Source organism: Juglans regia, chromosome 6, assembly GCF_001411555.2.
Source record: "Juglans regia cultivar Chandler chromosome 6, Walnut 2.0, whole genome shotgun sequence".
Lineage (NCBI taxonomy): Eukaryota > Viridiplantae > Streptophyta > Magnoliopsida > Fagales > Juglandaceae > Juglans > Juglans regia.
The window spans coordinates 446,219-463,888 of NC_049906.1; the positions used below are offsets into that span (position 1 = coordinate 446,219).

At 33.0% G+C, this 17,670-nt stretch overlaps 1 protein-coding gene and 1 long non-coding RNA gene across 2 annotated transcripts; one reads left to right on the forward strand and one right to left on the reverse strand.

The window, feature by feature from the left end:
• Positions 1 to 652: 652 nt before the first annotated feature.
• On the reverse strand, positions 653 to 5,933 carry LOC108993261 (leucoanthocyanidin reductase-like). Its single transcript, XM_035690843.1, has 5 exons — positions 5,579 to 5,933; positions 5,304 to 5,444; positions 4,972 to 5,209; positions 1,342 to 1,545; positions 653 to 1,200 (listed from the first exon to the last, which is right to left on the reverse strand). The coding sequence occupies exons 1-5, from the start codon at positions 5,783 to 5,785 to the stop codon at positions 944 to 946; spliced, it is 1,047 nt and encodes a 348-aa protein (XP_035546736.1). The 5' UTR covers positions 5,786 to 5,933; the 3' UTR covers positions 653 to 943.
• A 1,512-nt stretch (positions 5,934 to 7,445) lies between these two features.
• LOC108993271 lies at positions 7,446 to 8,079 on the forward strand. Its single transcript, XR_004801774.1, has 2 exons — positions 7,446 to 7,641; positions 7,746 to 8,079. It is a non-coding gene; the product is annotated as an uncharacterized LOC108993271 (long non-coding RNA).
• The last annotated feature ends 9,591 nt before the right edge of the window (positions 8,080 to 17,670 follow it).

The window sequence follows — 17,670 nt, forward strand, 5'->3', positions numbered from 1 at the left end:
TTACAATGGTTGTTAGCTTTAATGGTCGATGATTATAGTGAAATTCAAACTATTTTCTTTTGTTTGGACTAATTGATACAATAATTGTCCATCGTTTACTCTCTTTACAGTAAAAATGCATACCATAAATGACCGATCAAAAACAAATAAATACCATAAATGTATCCAAGTCTTGATAAATGGAAACCATAAAATGGATGAAAAGCAAGCTCATCTACTTAGGTTAAGTGGAGTAGGATGATTAATTAAATCATAGTCTGTACTCTGAAGGCACGAGTTGAATGAAGTTTTGTTCTTATGGAGTGTACCAATCAATAATAATCTATATGTCAATATTATATACTTTCCAAGGCTTGTGTTCTTATGAAATTATAGCCATAAACTATTTCACTATATTAGTATTAAATAGCAATTAGTTACCTTTTAGTTTTCCTAATTTGTGTTTTTTTTTTTCAACTTATATCCTTTTATCTCGACCTCTTTCTTCACTAGAATAAAGTATACAAGGTTTTTCATCATCGATTAGAAAAGGGAGTAAGGGAATAGAGCATTAAGTTCCTCTATTAAACTTTGGAATAACAAAATGCTCAACATTCATATGCTTTAAGAGATTTTATTTTATTATATAATCTCTCAAGATATGCTAACTTAGTAACATAAAGTATTCTTTATTTAATATTATCAGTCATGCCTGTGCAATTGTGCATTGCACAAGTTGAAGACTAATGAATACATCTTATGGTTGAGACCCCATGCCTCTAAATTCAATCCACTGCCCTCCCCCATTCATATCAGTAGCAGTTTTCTCAGCCAAAACAAGTACAAGTAATGATGTTCCTTCCAATAATCACTCGGAATTCAGGTTGAATCATATAGTAAGCCAATTGAATTCCACATTTATGTACTATTAAAAAAAAAAAAAACAATCTTGTAATAGTAACACTCAAGCACGCGTTGCAGTGATTGCCATAGATTCAGCCATGGGATTTGTGGTGGTAATTTCATCGGTACTGATAGACTTTCTGTCCACTTTGACAAGAAAATCATTGAAGCACTCGTCCAAGGTTATGAAAGTTTCATCAGGGTAGAGAGTGCTCACTTCAACATCTTGAGGGCCATCGATTTGGAAATTGATTTGACAGCCCTTTATGAATATATCATGGGTGAATGATGCAACAATACTTTGAGGCATGCGATTCTCTGCAAATAATATACAAAGAAGGAAAATGTCTGAAAGTTATGATAAAATATAAAGCAAAGACCAGTATCTGCAGTATATTTTGAAAATATTCCAACATGTTATAACATAAAAAATAAATATAAAAAAGAAAAGAAAAGGACCTGCAGCTGCAGCTAGTAGGTCGTTTTCAGTGACGGTAACTCGAGGGAGTGTCTTTCCAATCTTTTTCTCCCACAAAGATGCAAGCTCATTGATGTTGTAGAGATTGCAGGTCGGTCGAAAATGCACACATTTGTCGAGGGTTCGAGTGTCATCAACAGTTTTCATTGTAAATTTCCCAATATCAGTGCCAGCAACAAAGTACGCTGCAATAGTAAACTCAAAACAAGTACAAGTTACAACAACTACAGATCATCGATAGTCATATAAGATATTATATATAAATCTTTCATTTTTCAAAGAGCTAGGGGTTGGAAAATGAGAAAGCCAAGGAGAAACTGAGTTAGCAGCCATGGTTCTAGATCATCTTCTTCTTTCAAACACCCCCATCAGTTATGTTAGATTTGTAAGTTCTGTAGAGATAGTTAATGGAGTGGTTGTTTGTACCTAGCTAGGTACAGAGTCTTCCGATCACAAGTTGAACAGTAAACTATCAAAGCCTCATTTTTTACTTTATTTACAGTGTGTTTGACAATTTAGAGAGTCATTGTACATAATAGTTCTCACCATCTCGATTAAGTCGTTTTCCATTGGAAAATTATGATAACTGACAAAGAAAGAAGACCTAAACGGCACTTGAGGAAAGATACACTTACAGAATTACTGGGTACATTTGTCTCCAAAATCCTTACAGGAAAGATACACTTTCTTAAATTCCCAACTCTAGAAAATGATAAGCTTCTATATATATATATATATATATATATATATAATAGTTCGGGAAAGGTACCAACTCTGTAGCTGTAGACATATATATTGATGAATCTTATCGTATTAGCATCATGTCATTCATCAAATATCGTATAAAAAATCTCGCTGATTTGGTGGGTGGGATGAGACATAAAATTCTCATATTATCTCATTGTTGCACATTTTTCAAATCTCTATATAAAATATAATAAATAATTCAATTTTTTTAAATTTCAATTCAACTTTTTTAAATCCCAATATAATAATAATACTAAAACATAATATTTTAAATATTAAAACAAAATATAAAATTCTCATCTCACTTTTCAAACCTGCGTTAGTCAACACGTTTGAAAAGTCGTGTTCACCAACTTATTTGATTCATATTAATTCATAGATGGGTACGTGAGACCGACTTACGTACAAGAAATTAATATGTATTTTATCTAAATGCGAATATGACACACTATATACATGTTGATGGTGCCTCCAAGATCATTAAACAACAGATCTAGAATAAACTAACCATGCATAATGTGCTACAATTGTCTTAATAAATATTAATAAAATAGAGATTTTCATGTATGATTAATTATATAAGGTCAGGTTTGAATAGTGAATTAAGATAAAAGTTAAAAATAAAATAAAATATTATTATAATATTATTTTTTAATATTATTATTATTTTAAAATTAAAAAAAATTAAATTATTTATTATATTTTATATAAAAATTTATAAAAATTATAATAATGAAATAGATTGAGATTAACTCTCAATCATCTAAGAATCAAAATACATATTAGAAAGCTGATAAAAGGACAATTAATTACTGTGCGTGATAGGTACACATTGGACGGATGCATTATATTTGTTCTTATAGAGTAATGATCTGTATAAGTTCGATGCAATCACTTTGTAAAAAAGTTAATCTTATTATAAAAAATCTTTTTTTTTTAATAAAAGTCACTTTTATATATATATATATATATATAAAAGTCTGCACAAACTCCTACCATATATAAAAAATTGCTCCATCCCCTCTGATTACTAGCTATTTCTTTGAAAATTCAAACCAATATTGCCAACTTTAATTGACGCTTGCAAAAGAAATTATGGTACCCTCTCCTACTTACCTACAAAGTACCCCCCCAACCCCCACCGTGACTCTATGCATTAAACTCTATTTTATAAAATAATGATTTATGTAAGTTTTAAATAAATCAGTGTTATATAATTTTTTAGTAAAATTTATTTTTTTTAGTGAAAGGGTAATGTTATTTATTTATTATATTTTATTTATAAACTTATCTTCATATTATATAATAATAATAAAAAGATGACGATTTTTTCTTTTGAATTTGTCACTCGTAATTATATATCATGACGTGTACACAAGTGTTGGAGTCAAAATCACAGGACAGTGACCTGGCATCAACCTTTGAGCAACAACAAAGTCAATTAATTAATCGTTTCCTACCACACATATATAAAAAATCTGTCCATCCCCTCTAATTGCCAGCTGCTAGCTACGTACTTTTTCTTTGAAAACATAAACAAATAATGAAATTCACTGGTCCTGATTAGGTTCCGATAAATTTTTTTATTATTTAATGATTAAAAAATTATTTTTTAATGATATTATAATTTTTTTAAATATTTAAAAATATAAAAATAATAATAAAAAAAATTTTATTCTTATGATCGGCACATCTCGTGGTACACCTCAGTGGGTGTAGCAGTAGCACTGCGCAACAAAGATTGGTCCAATATTGCCCACTTTAAATGAGGCGTACCAAAGAAGGAAAATGAAAAGATTACTAATTCCTATTTACTACTAATTTATTCTTCTTTTTATATTTAATTTTTTAAAAAAATTTTTTATTTTATTTAATAGTTAAGAAAGTGACTATTGATTAAATAAAATTATATATTTTTTTTAATTTTTTCTTAATAATTAAAGATATTAAAAAATACTTAAAAAAATGATAAAAAAATAAAAAATTTGAAACATAGTATGAGTGATAAAAGAGGAATAAACCGGTTGGTAGGGTATATTACCCACCAAATAAATGGTACCCTCAACCCCACCACTTCCATTTAATTGCATGCTTTTGGCGCTTTGTATTAAACAAAATTATAGTACTTTATCCTTCCAGCTATTTGCTAACTTTTCACTTTCTACCCTCAATTATTACTTTTTCACTGTGCTTAATTTTATCATTATGTTAAATTAATGAGAAATGATATCTACAGTTTTAAAATATATAAGTTTCATATATTTTTTTTAAAAAATAAATATTATAAAATTTATATGAAAAAATTAATTTTTTAAGAATAAATCTCATTCTTTTTTAAAGAGAGTGGACGGGACTTGTACATTAACCTAAGATTATATATAATATTACTCTAAATTAATACGTGAACATATATATTATCATCATCTACCTTGATCATGACCTCATTAATTTACTATATAAGAGTATATTATATGTTTCTTTCAAGTTTTTTATTTCCTTGTTTTTCAAGAGTTGTGGGAATTAACCATCGAATTATAAATATAATTTCATTAATTCTAGGATAGAATATTTTGGTTAATATTATAATAATCTTCTTATAAAATATAAAGTAAGTTTCGAGTTGGAATGACAGGTCATCATGTCAAAATGAAGAGTTCTAAAACACAGGATTAACTGTAACTTTCTTCCTAACTAGCTAATAACTATATAATTAGTATTTGTCATTGTAGTATATAATTATTAACTAACATATATATATATATATATAGATCACTACTAAATTAATTAGCTTAATATAAATAATTAGTGAAAGAAAGCAAACATGCATATGACAATGTATGCATAATGTCGTCGGTCGGTCTCACCTTTGACAATACCATCACCGTAGATTTGGAACTGATCCAAGGGAGGAACAACCTCGGATGGGTGAGTGTTGTCGTAGTAAGGCCAAGAAGCAATGGAATTGCAACATATATACGTGTAGGGTATGCCGGACGCCTCGATCGAACGCCTAACCCTTCTCTTTTCTATGTACATGGTCAGCCCTGGCTCCACCGGATCAGCTCTGTCAACGTCGTGCCCGAACTCCGACGGCAGAAATCTCTGCAACACATTCACCATATATCTTTAATTTCCTAGGTTGTACATGTCTTTTATTTCTTGTCACGGATTATTATATATATACAGCGGTTTTTACCTTAATAGTACCAGAAGCTTTCATGGCCTCGATTAAAGTCAGCTGGTCCAGTACTTTTTCACCTCCCACAGCTGATATTACTACATCAATCTCGTGCTCTTTCAGTATTTTTTCCATGACTTCCTTATCATTAATCAGTCCCTGACAAACGTAACATATCAAACGAAAAAGAAGAAGAAGAAGAAGAAATCAACATATACACGTAGGTATTTTGTGTTATTTATGTATGCTGGAGAAAAAAGGGAGAGATTCTAGTAGTAGTATTGACTACTTACATGCAAAATTATGGCGCCTTTGTCTTGGAGATTTTTTATGGATTTTGCCTTAGAAGGGGAAACGGAGCCCGGACGGAGGAGAAGATAGGTGGGTCGGCCGGTGAGTAGGCTGGCTTCTGCGACGAACTGGCCCATGAAACCTGTTGCTCCAACAATCAGAACTCTGCAGGTACTCTTGGCTGCGGGAACAAAAGGTGTCGCAGTCATATTGCTCGTTGCAGTTCAAAGTACAATATAATATACCCTTTTGTCGAAGTAAGTCTTTGTTTTCTTTTAAAGGGACAGAGATCGAGCAAGCAAGAAAGGAGGGGGATAGGAAGTAAAGGGTGACGAGGCAGCCGCTAGCTACACCTATATATTGGTAGCACAGTACGTACCTACGTATGTGGTGATCACTAGCTAACTATATATATGCGTGTTTGAACTTACAAAAGTATATATACACAAAAACAGGAAGGTATATATGCAATATATATAAATAATATTAAACAAATAATTGAATATCAGAGTGATGGGAATTATAATGATCCATCAAACTATCATATTCTCAGCTACCTTTCTACAAAAGCTGCTAAATATTACATTGTAATCCTATGCTGATTGACATGGAAGACATCGTTTAATTTGTTGACGTTTAGCTCAAATGGCCATCGCTTTCTTAGACTGGTAGCTAAGAACCACGTTTAGACCAGTGATCATCCATAACAATTAACAGACCAGCTTGGTTTTACACACACCCACTTTCAATTAATTCTTAGTCGATGTTGCTCTCAAGTTGTACAAATGGTCATGATGTCACGTCTAAAATACATTAATTGTTTATGGCGATAATTTGTCATCGATCGCCCGCATGATGAAGTCTCCTAAGAACCCCTTTTTTTAGGGAAAGAAAAGAGAGAAAAAATTGGTAAGGTTCATATCATTATCAGGCATATATGCATGATCAATAATTCAATTAATCATATCCCCTCCCTTCAGCTCAAAGCATGCATTAATTTGGTTTGAAATCTTAACTCCTTTTCGGGATATTCATGCATCAAAGATCTAATAATTAGGTACTGGTCTTATGTGGAGTACTTGTTCCACTTTTTGATTTCTTAGGAAATTAAGTACTACTTTTAACCATATTAATTTGAAAAGTCTAGTGATGATTTGCATGGCACAACTTTATTACCTCGTATATATATAACAAAGGGTTTCATGATCATGATCTTGTTTATATATGGCACAGCATCCATGAGCTCAAATGCGCGCATGCATGTGCGCTATTCTTCTTGTGCACCATGTTAGCTACCTCCTTATGAGGGGCATTGGGTTTGTCTTGCGCTCTGATCGAAGGTCAATCAATGTTCATGTGTATGATGTTAAGACATATATAGGATCTTGAAGAATTTCTATCTTCATGCATGTTAATTTGATATGTAGACTTTCTCCTATTGTAAAGAGAGTTCGATCGATCAGATGCTAGCTCCTTGCAGCAACTGTCAATTTAATAACTATATTATTAATCATATATAAATGCAAGCAATTATCATATGTACATAACTAACTATATAATTAACATGATAAGTTGTAGACTATATATTGAGTACCAGTACTTCGCGTTAGTAATATGGAAACATTCCTCGCTAGTTACAAAGTGTATATATATATATATATATATATATATATATATATATATATATATATACTAGACCATTGACTTTGCTTTGTTTAATCGCCATCAGCACAATCATGTCCATTTGTACAAGCTAGCATGTATCAAAGTCGAAGATTGTAACCTTATATAATTGTTAGAGAGTGGGAAATTAATATTTTCCTATTCAAACAAAGCTGCAGATATCTAACCAAATGCCGTGCCGAAACCTGATGCAAGTCCAGAGAAACTGTATAAATATACCTCACCATATAATCCCATTTGTGTTCATCTTAGCAAAACTATTACATCATAAAAAAGAAAATGGCTGGAAACTCTTTGAGGTCTGCTTTCGTGACCCTCTTCGTATTTGCAATCATCTTATCTCCAATGGTAACATGCGATGCAGCTCGGTTCATTCAAGAAGGTAAAAACTCCATTATATCATAAATATTACTTATATCAATCATGACTATAAGATTTTTAAATTTAATTGAACAAATCTCTTTTTGCTTTGGGTTTCAATTACAGGACCCATATGTCCTGCTTGTGTATGCTGCACACCTGCACCACCGGGGTCTTGTTGCCAGTGTTGCGCTACTCCCATCGAGACATCGTCCGAGAATGGGTCTCCCTGAGCTTAGTACTGATATCCATCTTTCAGATGCTGCCGAGACTTGTGCGGGCAGCAGAATATACACATATCATGAATAAAAGGAATTTCTGCAAGAGAATGGCCAATTCTCCTCCGAACCCTCGATTTGCAGTCTATACACCACTTTGATTTCTGAGAATAAATTAGTATGTTTGTTTGTTGTAATCAAATGAAATTATTAATGAATAAAAGAACTTCCTCATGGATCCATCTTCTCTCTAAAAGAATTTATGCAGTTTGTGATATTATATATATAATAATTAAAAATTATATTTGTTTCGTACACTCTTTTTAAAAAAATAAATAAATATGAAATTTACATAAAAAATATTTTTTTAAGAGAAATATTTTAGCCACAACAGGATTACACAAAAGTAAATGACAAATTGATATAAATTGATTTGATACGTTATAATGTAAAGTCATTTTTTTGTAAAATAAATTTAACAGATTTTATGAAACTACGTCAATTTATTTTATTTTTATATAATCTTTTTATATTTATAACAATTTTTCTTTTTTAATAGTAAATTCTAATTTTTCATTTGGAGTCCGCAGATCTCATACAACCAAGACTGTATTTAACGTATTTCAAAATATTTTAAAAAGAGTGGTGGTACTCCCACCAAAAAATGGGTACGATGAGTGCAAAACCTTTTTTTCTTTTTCTTTATCTTTTCTTCAAATATTTTTTTAAATCACTTTAAATAATTTTAAAAATAAAATAAAATTTAAAAACTTATTAAAAAATAATTACTTAACTATTAAATAATAATAAAAAAAAAACACAATTCAGTAGAAAAATTCGGTATATATTTTTCGGTGGGCGTAGTGTTTCTCTTTTAAAAAAACAGACCAAAAGAAAAAGGTCAGGAAGGTAGCGGACTTATGCATTTAGTCTGTGACGTACGTTGGGCTATAAATGGCCGGCCCATCCATGGAGATGATACTCAAGCATAAATTATGATTGGCGGGCCCATCCACGGAGATGAAAGTCAAGGTGGTTGGGGTCCTACTCCTAGCATATATATATATATATATATATATATATATATATATATATATATATATATCAGAAATGCTACTTACAACCGGCCTGCGCAACCTTTGCGCAACCGGCTGACAGAATTGGGTCCCACCATCTCCTTTACCATCTCCTTTTCTTCTTTTTTCTCGGTCTCTTTCTCTCCCCTTTCATCTTTCCATCTTCTCAAATAGCAACACCACCTCTCAACTGGAAGCATTCTATTCCTCATAAAAATCTAACAGAAGTGATCCTTACAAATCTAACACAATCCTCAAATGGTAGAATGGATCTTCTATTACTCATGATCTTCAAACATTTGATGCAAAAAAATTCATACTTCCAGGTTTAAACATTACATAAAACTAAAAATAAAATAAGAGGTTCTTCAAACTTAAAAACTACAAATCATGCTTCAGCCAAGCCTTTGCTCTTGTGGTACAGACGGACAAGACGGATAATTGCTGTTCTTTCAGACCATACAATTCAAGTTGTTTCCCTTCAATGGTCACTTTCCTCTGCTCCACTTCCTTCACCAAACTCAGTACAAGCCCCATCTCAGTCACATTGCTCAAATCCTTGTCATGTATCAAAAACTCAAATTCTTCAGACCCTTTTTTCCCAGCTAAACTTGGTTTCAAGTTTCGTTGCCCTCTAATTTTGGTCATTGTATTCTCTTCCTCTTCTTCATCCTGCAATATGTAAAAACTGTAAATTTCTAAAAATTCTTTGTGAACTTTTAACATATTACGCGCGCGGCGCATGTATGTTTGAGAGAGAGAGAGAGTACTAAAAGCATCGGGTTTTTGAGATTTTCTTCCTCCTTCTCTTGGATCTGTTGCTGCTGGAGATCTGATTCATGGGTATCTGGGTTCATGAAAGCACCACCAAAATGAGGCACTATTTGTGAAACTGATATTAATAGTACAAAAGCACAAGTAAAACTGTAAAAGTGGTTTTCACAGTTGACAAACAGAACTTTAGAAGCACCTGACAGTCTAATTACAGTGTTCTGCTTCCAGGAAGATCTACGTTTCTTTGTGAAAATGAAAAGGCAGCAACTGAAGCTACAACAAGGCAGCTTACTCTGATTATCATGTAGTAGTTGTTCAGTACAGGTCAGAACAGCTTAGTTCCCAACTGGGAAATGTCCCAAGAAAAATTCATCACTTTCCTTCTGTGTTTTCACCATCACAATCTTCTTATCAAATGTATGTATCGCACAGTATCCCAACATCATCAAAACGCAGCACCCAAATTTCCGTCGCATTCTCATCTATTAGATTTTTCTCATGAGTAATATTGTAATAGAATGCTTCTTGTTAAGTATAGAAGAAAAGAGATTTGTTTGAGAAGGTGGAAAGATGAATGGGGAGAGAAAAACCGAAAGATGGAGAAAAAAGAAAAAAAAGGAGATGGTGGGACCCAGGTGGGACCCAATCGTGTCTGCCGGTTGCGCAAAGGTTGCGCAGGCCGGTTGTAAGTAGCATTTCTGTATATATATATACTAGTGCAGGAGAAACGTACGTTTGCCTAGTTTACTGAAATGGTTAATTTTAAAAAATAATGTAATTCTTAAAAAATATATAAATTTTAATCAATAAACAATTTTAATTTCAATAAACAATCAATAAATAATTTCATTGATTTCTACACTGAACAATACAAGCAATCAAATTATCTATACTTTAAATAAAAATGAAACGAATATAACAAAATAATATATCAAATCAAAAAATATCATCACATATGAGAATTCTTAAATAAAATATTTACTAAAATTTATTTGTTCTTCAAAGCAAGTGGCAAATAAAAATTATAAGCAAGGACCAGCTTGTTATATTTTTTAGTATATATTTTACATTTTTTAGCAATAACAATAACAATACTTATTATAACATTTGATTAGCTGACATTTCATAATTTTAGAATTATGCTAGTAACTAACTAATTTTTATTTATGTATTTCCAGATATTGCATGAGTTTTTTTATTGGATAGATTTTTATGAAATCATATTATCCGTATTAATTGATAATTTAGTCATTATATATATTGGTAATGAAGAAGTTAAAAGTCTAATTACCTTAAAATATTGCTAAAAAAGAAGTATTTGTAAAACAATTAATTGACTTAAAATATTCTCTTTTTTTTCTTGACCCGTACTGCTTTTTTGGCCATTATAGGCTTAGAGCATGTTCATGTAAGTGCTTGATAAGGGTGGTCTTGAAGGAAAAAAAAAAAACCATGTTGGTAGTAGTGCTGTGTCTCGTAGATATACCATGCTTTAATGGCCAGCTAGTTTGCTCGCAACCCAAGAAAAACATCTCCCTATATGTAATGCTGCAGTGAAGAAACGTGAGGATACTCTAAGTCTGGCCACATTCGTGAACAATGATCTTACGATTTCAATCCAGAGCACACAAAAGACAAGAAAGTTGTTGTTTTCAAAGCTGCTACCGTGATCTAACATTGAGTTAACGGAGAGATAAGGAAAACAAGAATTTCCGTTTAGTGGCCGTTTCATAGCCACTTATATAATAAGTATAGATATATTATCTACATGTATGTTAATATAAGATACAGTACTAGGTAGACAATCATATAATATAAGATGATCTATCTTTTGACTGCATGTTAATTAATGTATATATGTATGCACATACACATCATAAATTGATCATGTAGCATATATATATAGAGGCACATTACTAATTACTAATACATTTCTACATGTACTTTAATAAATGCAAGCAACCATAAAATATACCGCATGTTAAGTAATACACAAACACGTAGAGCATTATAAATTCAAGTAGCCTTATATAAACGCATTGCTAATTACTATTATATAATATTTCTATGTACTTTAATAAATGGAAGCAATCATATAATAATAAAAGATAAATCTATTGATCACATGTTTGAAGGTGGTTTGAAAAATGGGTAATTAGCATTTCGTATACATTAATTCCAACTTATAGTTAAGCATATCATGTAATCTAGAACACAACAGTATGTACATTTCGTATCCATTCCAACTTGTAGTTATTAATTAGCAATTTTTGTTGCAATGGTACACTTTCTTTTTTAAATCTGTTAATATAGATTGTAGATAGGTATGAACAAAATACAAATGATTTGTCCATTGAACTATATAATTTGGCATGCGATCCATCAAGGCATGATCATGTTCGATATTCCGCTTGCATTGTGCGAAGATATAGATATCCCACAATAGATTGAGAGTTTTATAGAAAAATGTATAATAGTGGTGTAGTTGTCAAGAATATATATAAGTCACGAGAAGGAAAATATGACTCGTTGAGTTCAATGGGTTATTGTTGATATATTTGGATTGAAGGATTTTGAAAGAAAATGCAATATATCCTTTTAAGCTCTATTGGTAGAATGTAAGCAATTTTAAAGTAGGAGTATGCACATTAATGATGGATATTTTATCCTTATTAATACATGTCGAAAATGGTACAAGAACAATCATTTTATAATATTGGTAGGCAAGACAAATCATGTTTTTTACTTATATGATTTGAAGTTTGGGAATACATAGTTGAGCGGTTATATAGAAGTTTGTCCTTAAATATGTATATGATGATCATGATATCCCAAAACTGGAGGAACAACACAAAGAAGATGAAAATCCTAATCAAGAAGTATACTGAGAGAATTAATATGCTATTATCAGCTTACCTATGGATCTTAACCAGTATGATATAATTATTTCATTACGAGGAAAGATATTTGAGCCTAAAACTCAATATATCTGTTGCTCAAGATATCATATCAGTTGATGTATCCATTACTGACAAGAAGAATGGTCAAATGAAACTAATACAGGTTCATGATTGTTATCTGTTCACATTATTTTTATTTTAACAATGCAAAATATATATTTATTCACATCAGCAGCTATGCAAAATATTGTTTGAATTCACGGATCAAGTTGGTGACAGATTAATAGAATTGCAATCAGGATGATCACCCAATTACTTTCAAAATACATAGTATTGTTTTGGATTTATAGTTTAAAAGTGACCGTAGAAAATGAATGAGAAATACTATATCTACAAAGAAATCTTAGAAAAAAAATTTAGAAATTGACATACATCCGATCTCCTTTAATTTGAAAAAAAAATTAACAATCTAATGTATATATCAAGCCATACAAATTTGTAAGTTCAATTTTATAAATTCTTTTTGTAGATCAAGCTAGCATTCTTCAAAACAAATTTACGAGTGTTATGTTCTTGTAAACTTGTACATTAGTCTGTAATAGAGTTTAAGATGAATGAATATTCTAAATTCTCATTAAATAAACAGTGTATACAAGGTGCTTTTTTATAGCAATACAAGAGGGAATATTTCGCTTGGACAATACAACAAATAGAGGACGTGCTCTACCAAAATTCATGGCATTGTGCAAAGTTTGTTAGAAACCTCTGTTGGTACAACTACAGTAGTGTCCAGAGGACACTAAACAACCTATCTATGTAGTTCCAGAAGCCTCTAGAGCTATAGCTGATGTTTGTCGGCCTTGCTTTGTCACTTGTGATTTGGAGTCCAACGTGGAAGGTTCAGTACGCCCCCTCGAGCCTAACATGGTATCCACAATAGTGAGGCTCGTCCTGAGAAGATGAAAGCGAGGGGCTGCAAGAGGCTTTGTAAGAATATTAGCCAGTTGGTCTTTTAAAGGTAAAAAGGCTACTTAAAGAGTTTTGGCAGCAACTCTATGATGAACAAAATGGAAATCAATTTTCAAATGTTTGGTACGGGAATGAAGGACGGGATTGACAGAGAGATAGGATGCATTAAGATTGTCACACCAAAGAAGATGAGGTTTAGAAATGAAAACATGAAGTTCCTTTAAAAGATTTTGAATCCAAAGTAACTCGGAAGTTGTATTGGCAAGGGCCTTATATTCGGCATCGGTGCTTGAGCGAGCAACAGTGTGTTGCTTGCAAGAGGGCCATGAAATAAGGTTTTTACCCAAAAAAATACAAAAACCACTTGTCAAGCGATGATCATCGGGGCAACTAGCCCAATCCGCATCAGAAAAGGCTTGAATTTGAAAAGATGATGACTTATGAATAAAAAGGCCAAAGTTAAGCATCTGTTTTAGATATCTAAGCAAGCGTTTAATAGCATGCCAATATGGGTGTTTTGGATTATGCATGAATTGACATATTTTGTTTATTGTGAAGGCAATGTCTAGTCGAGTAAGGGAGATGTATTGTAGGCTCCCAACAATGCTGCGATACATTGTTGGATCCGAGAAGGTGGGGGTATGAGAAACTGAGAGTCGACTAGATGTAGTCATTTGAGAATTAACTCCATTTGTAGCAAGCATATTGACAAGGGAAAAGAGATCACAGATATATTTTCTTTGAGAAAGTAAAATTCCATTGTCCAAATGACAAATTTCAATACAAAAAAAAAAAAAAGGATAATTTACCTAAATTTGTAACAGGAAAAATAGAGGCTAAAAAGATAATAAGGTGATCAATTTTAGAAGGATGCGAGCTTGTCACAATGATATCATCAACGTACACTAAAACATAGATGAGAATTGATTGAGAAGAGTAAATGAAAAGGGACCGGGTCAGCTTGAGAAAAAAGAAAACCATACTCATAGAGGGAGGTGGAAAGCTGGGCAAACCAAGCACGGGGTGCTTGTTTAAGACCATAAATGGCCTTGTGCAAGTAATACATGTACTCGAGATTTTCAGGATGAACAAACTCAATCGGCTGGGACATGTAGACGATTTCGTTTAGATCGCATGGAGGAAGGTGTTTGGATGTCGAGTTGGCGGAGAGGCCATCCGTGAGACATGGCTAGAGCGAGAACAAGGCGGATTGTGGATGGATTGACAACTGGGCTGAACGTCTTAGCGTAGTCATCGCCTTATTGCTGGTGGAATCTCTTGGCAACGAGTTTGGCCTTCCGTCTTTCAATGGAGCCGTCAGGATTGTGCTTGGTGCGGAACACCCACCTGTAGCCAACGATATTAGAGGAAGAGGGAGGGGGAACAAGCGACCGAGTGTTTCTTTGGAGAAGAGCTTGAAATTCTCTGCTCATGGTGTCACGCTACTCAGGAAAACAGGAAGCCTTGGTGTAGGATGATGGATCTTCGGGAACATCGATGGTGAGGGAGAGGCAGTGTTGAGGGGTAGGATAAGGGATTTGGTCAAGGGTGAACAATTTGGGACAAGAGCTGTTGGTTTTGGATCTTGTAATAATCGGTGAACGTGGGGGTGGAGATAGAGGAATGGGGGGTTTTGAAGGGCTAGGGTTAGTGAGAGTCTAGTTCGAGAGAGGAGAAGAGGAGATGTCGTGTGGAAGGGACTAAGACTCTAGTGATGGGTATGACGAAGTGGGGCTTCTACTAAGGGTGGATGGGCTGAGGTTATTGGATGAGATTGGGCCTGGGTTTGGTGGAATGAAAATAGGGAGGGTTATATGTGTTTGGTGAGATGGATTTGGGCCTAAAATAGATGAAGAGGAGTTGATGCCAAAATTAGAAGAAGCGGAGTAGGGAAAAGAACTTTCATTGAAGAGAATGTCACGATATATGTACAACCGATTAGAGGGAAGATGTAAACATTTATATCCTTTGTGTATAGGACTGTATCCAAGAAAGAGATACGACAGAGAATGAAGATGAATTTTATGATTATTGTAGGGCCGAAGGTTGGGGCAACATTCAGAACCAAAGACCTTGAGAAATAAGTAGTCTGGTTCATTTTTAAAAAGAATAAGATGTGGTGATTTGTTATGAAGAGAAGGGGAGGGGAGAAGATTAATGAGATAAGCTGCAGTATGAAAAGCATCAGACCAAAATTTATATGGAAGTGATGTCGTTGCTAAGAGAGCAAGACCGGTTTCAACGATATGGCGATATTTTCTCTCTACAATACCATTTTATTGATGTGTATGAGGACACGACAGTCGATGTGTAATACCTTGATTTTTTAGGAGATTGGTTAGGGGTCGAAATTCTCCACCCCAATCACTTTGAACAATTTTAATTTTGGCATCAAATATTAGTTCAACATTTTTTTTAAAAAATGACAAAGGTTGATATGGCATCACCCTTATAGGCAAGCGGATAAAACCAGGTATATTGACTATAATCATCAACAAAGAAAATTTAGTATCGAACATCATGTGAAATATAAGGTGAGGGTCCCCAAACATTAATAAATATTAAGTATAAAGGTCATGTGGACCGAGTAGCATTAAACTTAAAAGGTAGCTGTCTACATTTAGCAAGTGGACAAATAGAAAAAAAAAAAAAAAAGGAAGATGAATGAATATTCTGAATTCTCATTAAATAAACAATGTATACAAGAGGAAATATTTTGCCTAGACAACACAACAAATAGAGGACATGCTCTGCCAAAATACACGGCATTGTGCAGAGTTTGTTAGAAACCTTTGTTAGTACAATTACAGTAGTGTCCAGAGGACACTAAACAACCTAGCTATCTATGTAATTACAGAAGCCTCTAGAGCTATAGCTGATGTGTGGGTCTTGCTTTGTCACTTGTGATTTGGAGTCCAACGTGGAAGGCTCAATAGTCTGGACTCTTTTTTTTTTAAACTCAGTCTGGTCTCTTTTGATAGTAAGCAAATTGAGGCTATCTAGGAATGAAATAATCTACTCAACCCCTGATCGATCGCCAGCATGATCAAGTCTCCCAAGTACCCCTTTTTGTGGAAAAAAAAAAAAAAGATAAAAAATTGGTAAGGTTCATATCATGCATGCAGATCAGTTCAATTCATATCCCCTCCTTTGATCCTTCAGCTCAAAGCATGCATTTGGTTTGAAATCTAAACTCCTTTTCGAGATTTCGTCGAAGACTTTGCAGCAACCGGCTACATTACATTCCATTAATTGAGGATTATTACATAGGCCACATGAGGGGACTCATGCATGTACGTTCTGAGGAATTAACTAGAAATTCGATGCTGGCCATTTTTTTTACAGGATATTCATGCATCAAAGATCTTAGGTACTGGTGTTACGTGGACTTGTTCCACTTTTTTATTTCTTAGGAAATTTAAGTACTACTTTTAACCATATTTGAAAAGTATAGTGATGCTTTGCATGGCACAACTTTATTATCTAGTGATGATATGGCACAACTAGCATTGCTAGCTTTATAAATGGACTATGTACGATTTTTTTCTTTCTTTTTTTTTTCCCATAAAATTACAACATACATTTTATTAATTGAAAGGTAAAATGGAAAGCTACGTGAATAATATTGTGATCATTATGCATGATTTCATCGTCAAATCAATTAGCAGGAATATTGCAATTATAGGAGTGGAGTAAAGTTCCCAGCTTTTCGCATTTTATTTTTCTAAAAGAAGCTGGATTCTAATCAATTGAATGGATTAATGCTAATTAATATATATTTTGAATTATATATATATATATATATATTATTCCTCTAATAACGGAGAAAAGTTTATATATATATTGATCTAATTTGCATGCACATCCATAATCACAGCACGAATCTCTATGCGCATGCACTGCATCCATTAATTCAAACGCGCGCATGTGCACTATTCTTCGCGTGCACCATGTTAGCTACCTCCTTATGAGGTGCATTGGGTTTGTCTTGCTCTCTGATCGAAGATCAATCAATGTTAATGTGTACGATGTAGGATCTTTAAGAATTTCTATCTTTATGTTTGATATATAGACTGTCCTACTGTAAAGAGAGTTCCACCAGATGCTAGCTCCA

Excerpts from the sequence above, each read along its gene's own strand:
- LOC108993261 (XM_035690843.1), bottom strand. The coding sequence starts at position 5,785 with ATGACTGCGACACCTTTTGTTCCCGCAGCCAAGAGTACCTGCAGAGTT. Across the intron at positions 5,445-5,578 it reads AAGGCGCCATAATTTTGCAT|GGACTGATTAATGATAAGGA; the intron begins GTAAGTAGTCAA and ends TACGTTTGTCAG. Across the intron at positions 1,201-1,341 it reads CCTACTAGCTGCAGCTGCAG|AGAATCGCATGCCTCAAAGT; the intron begins GTCCTTTTCTTT and ends TATTATTTGCAG.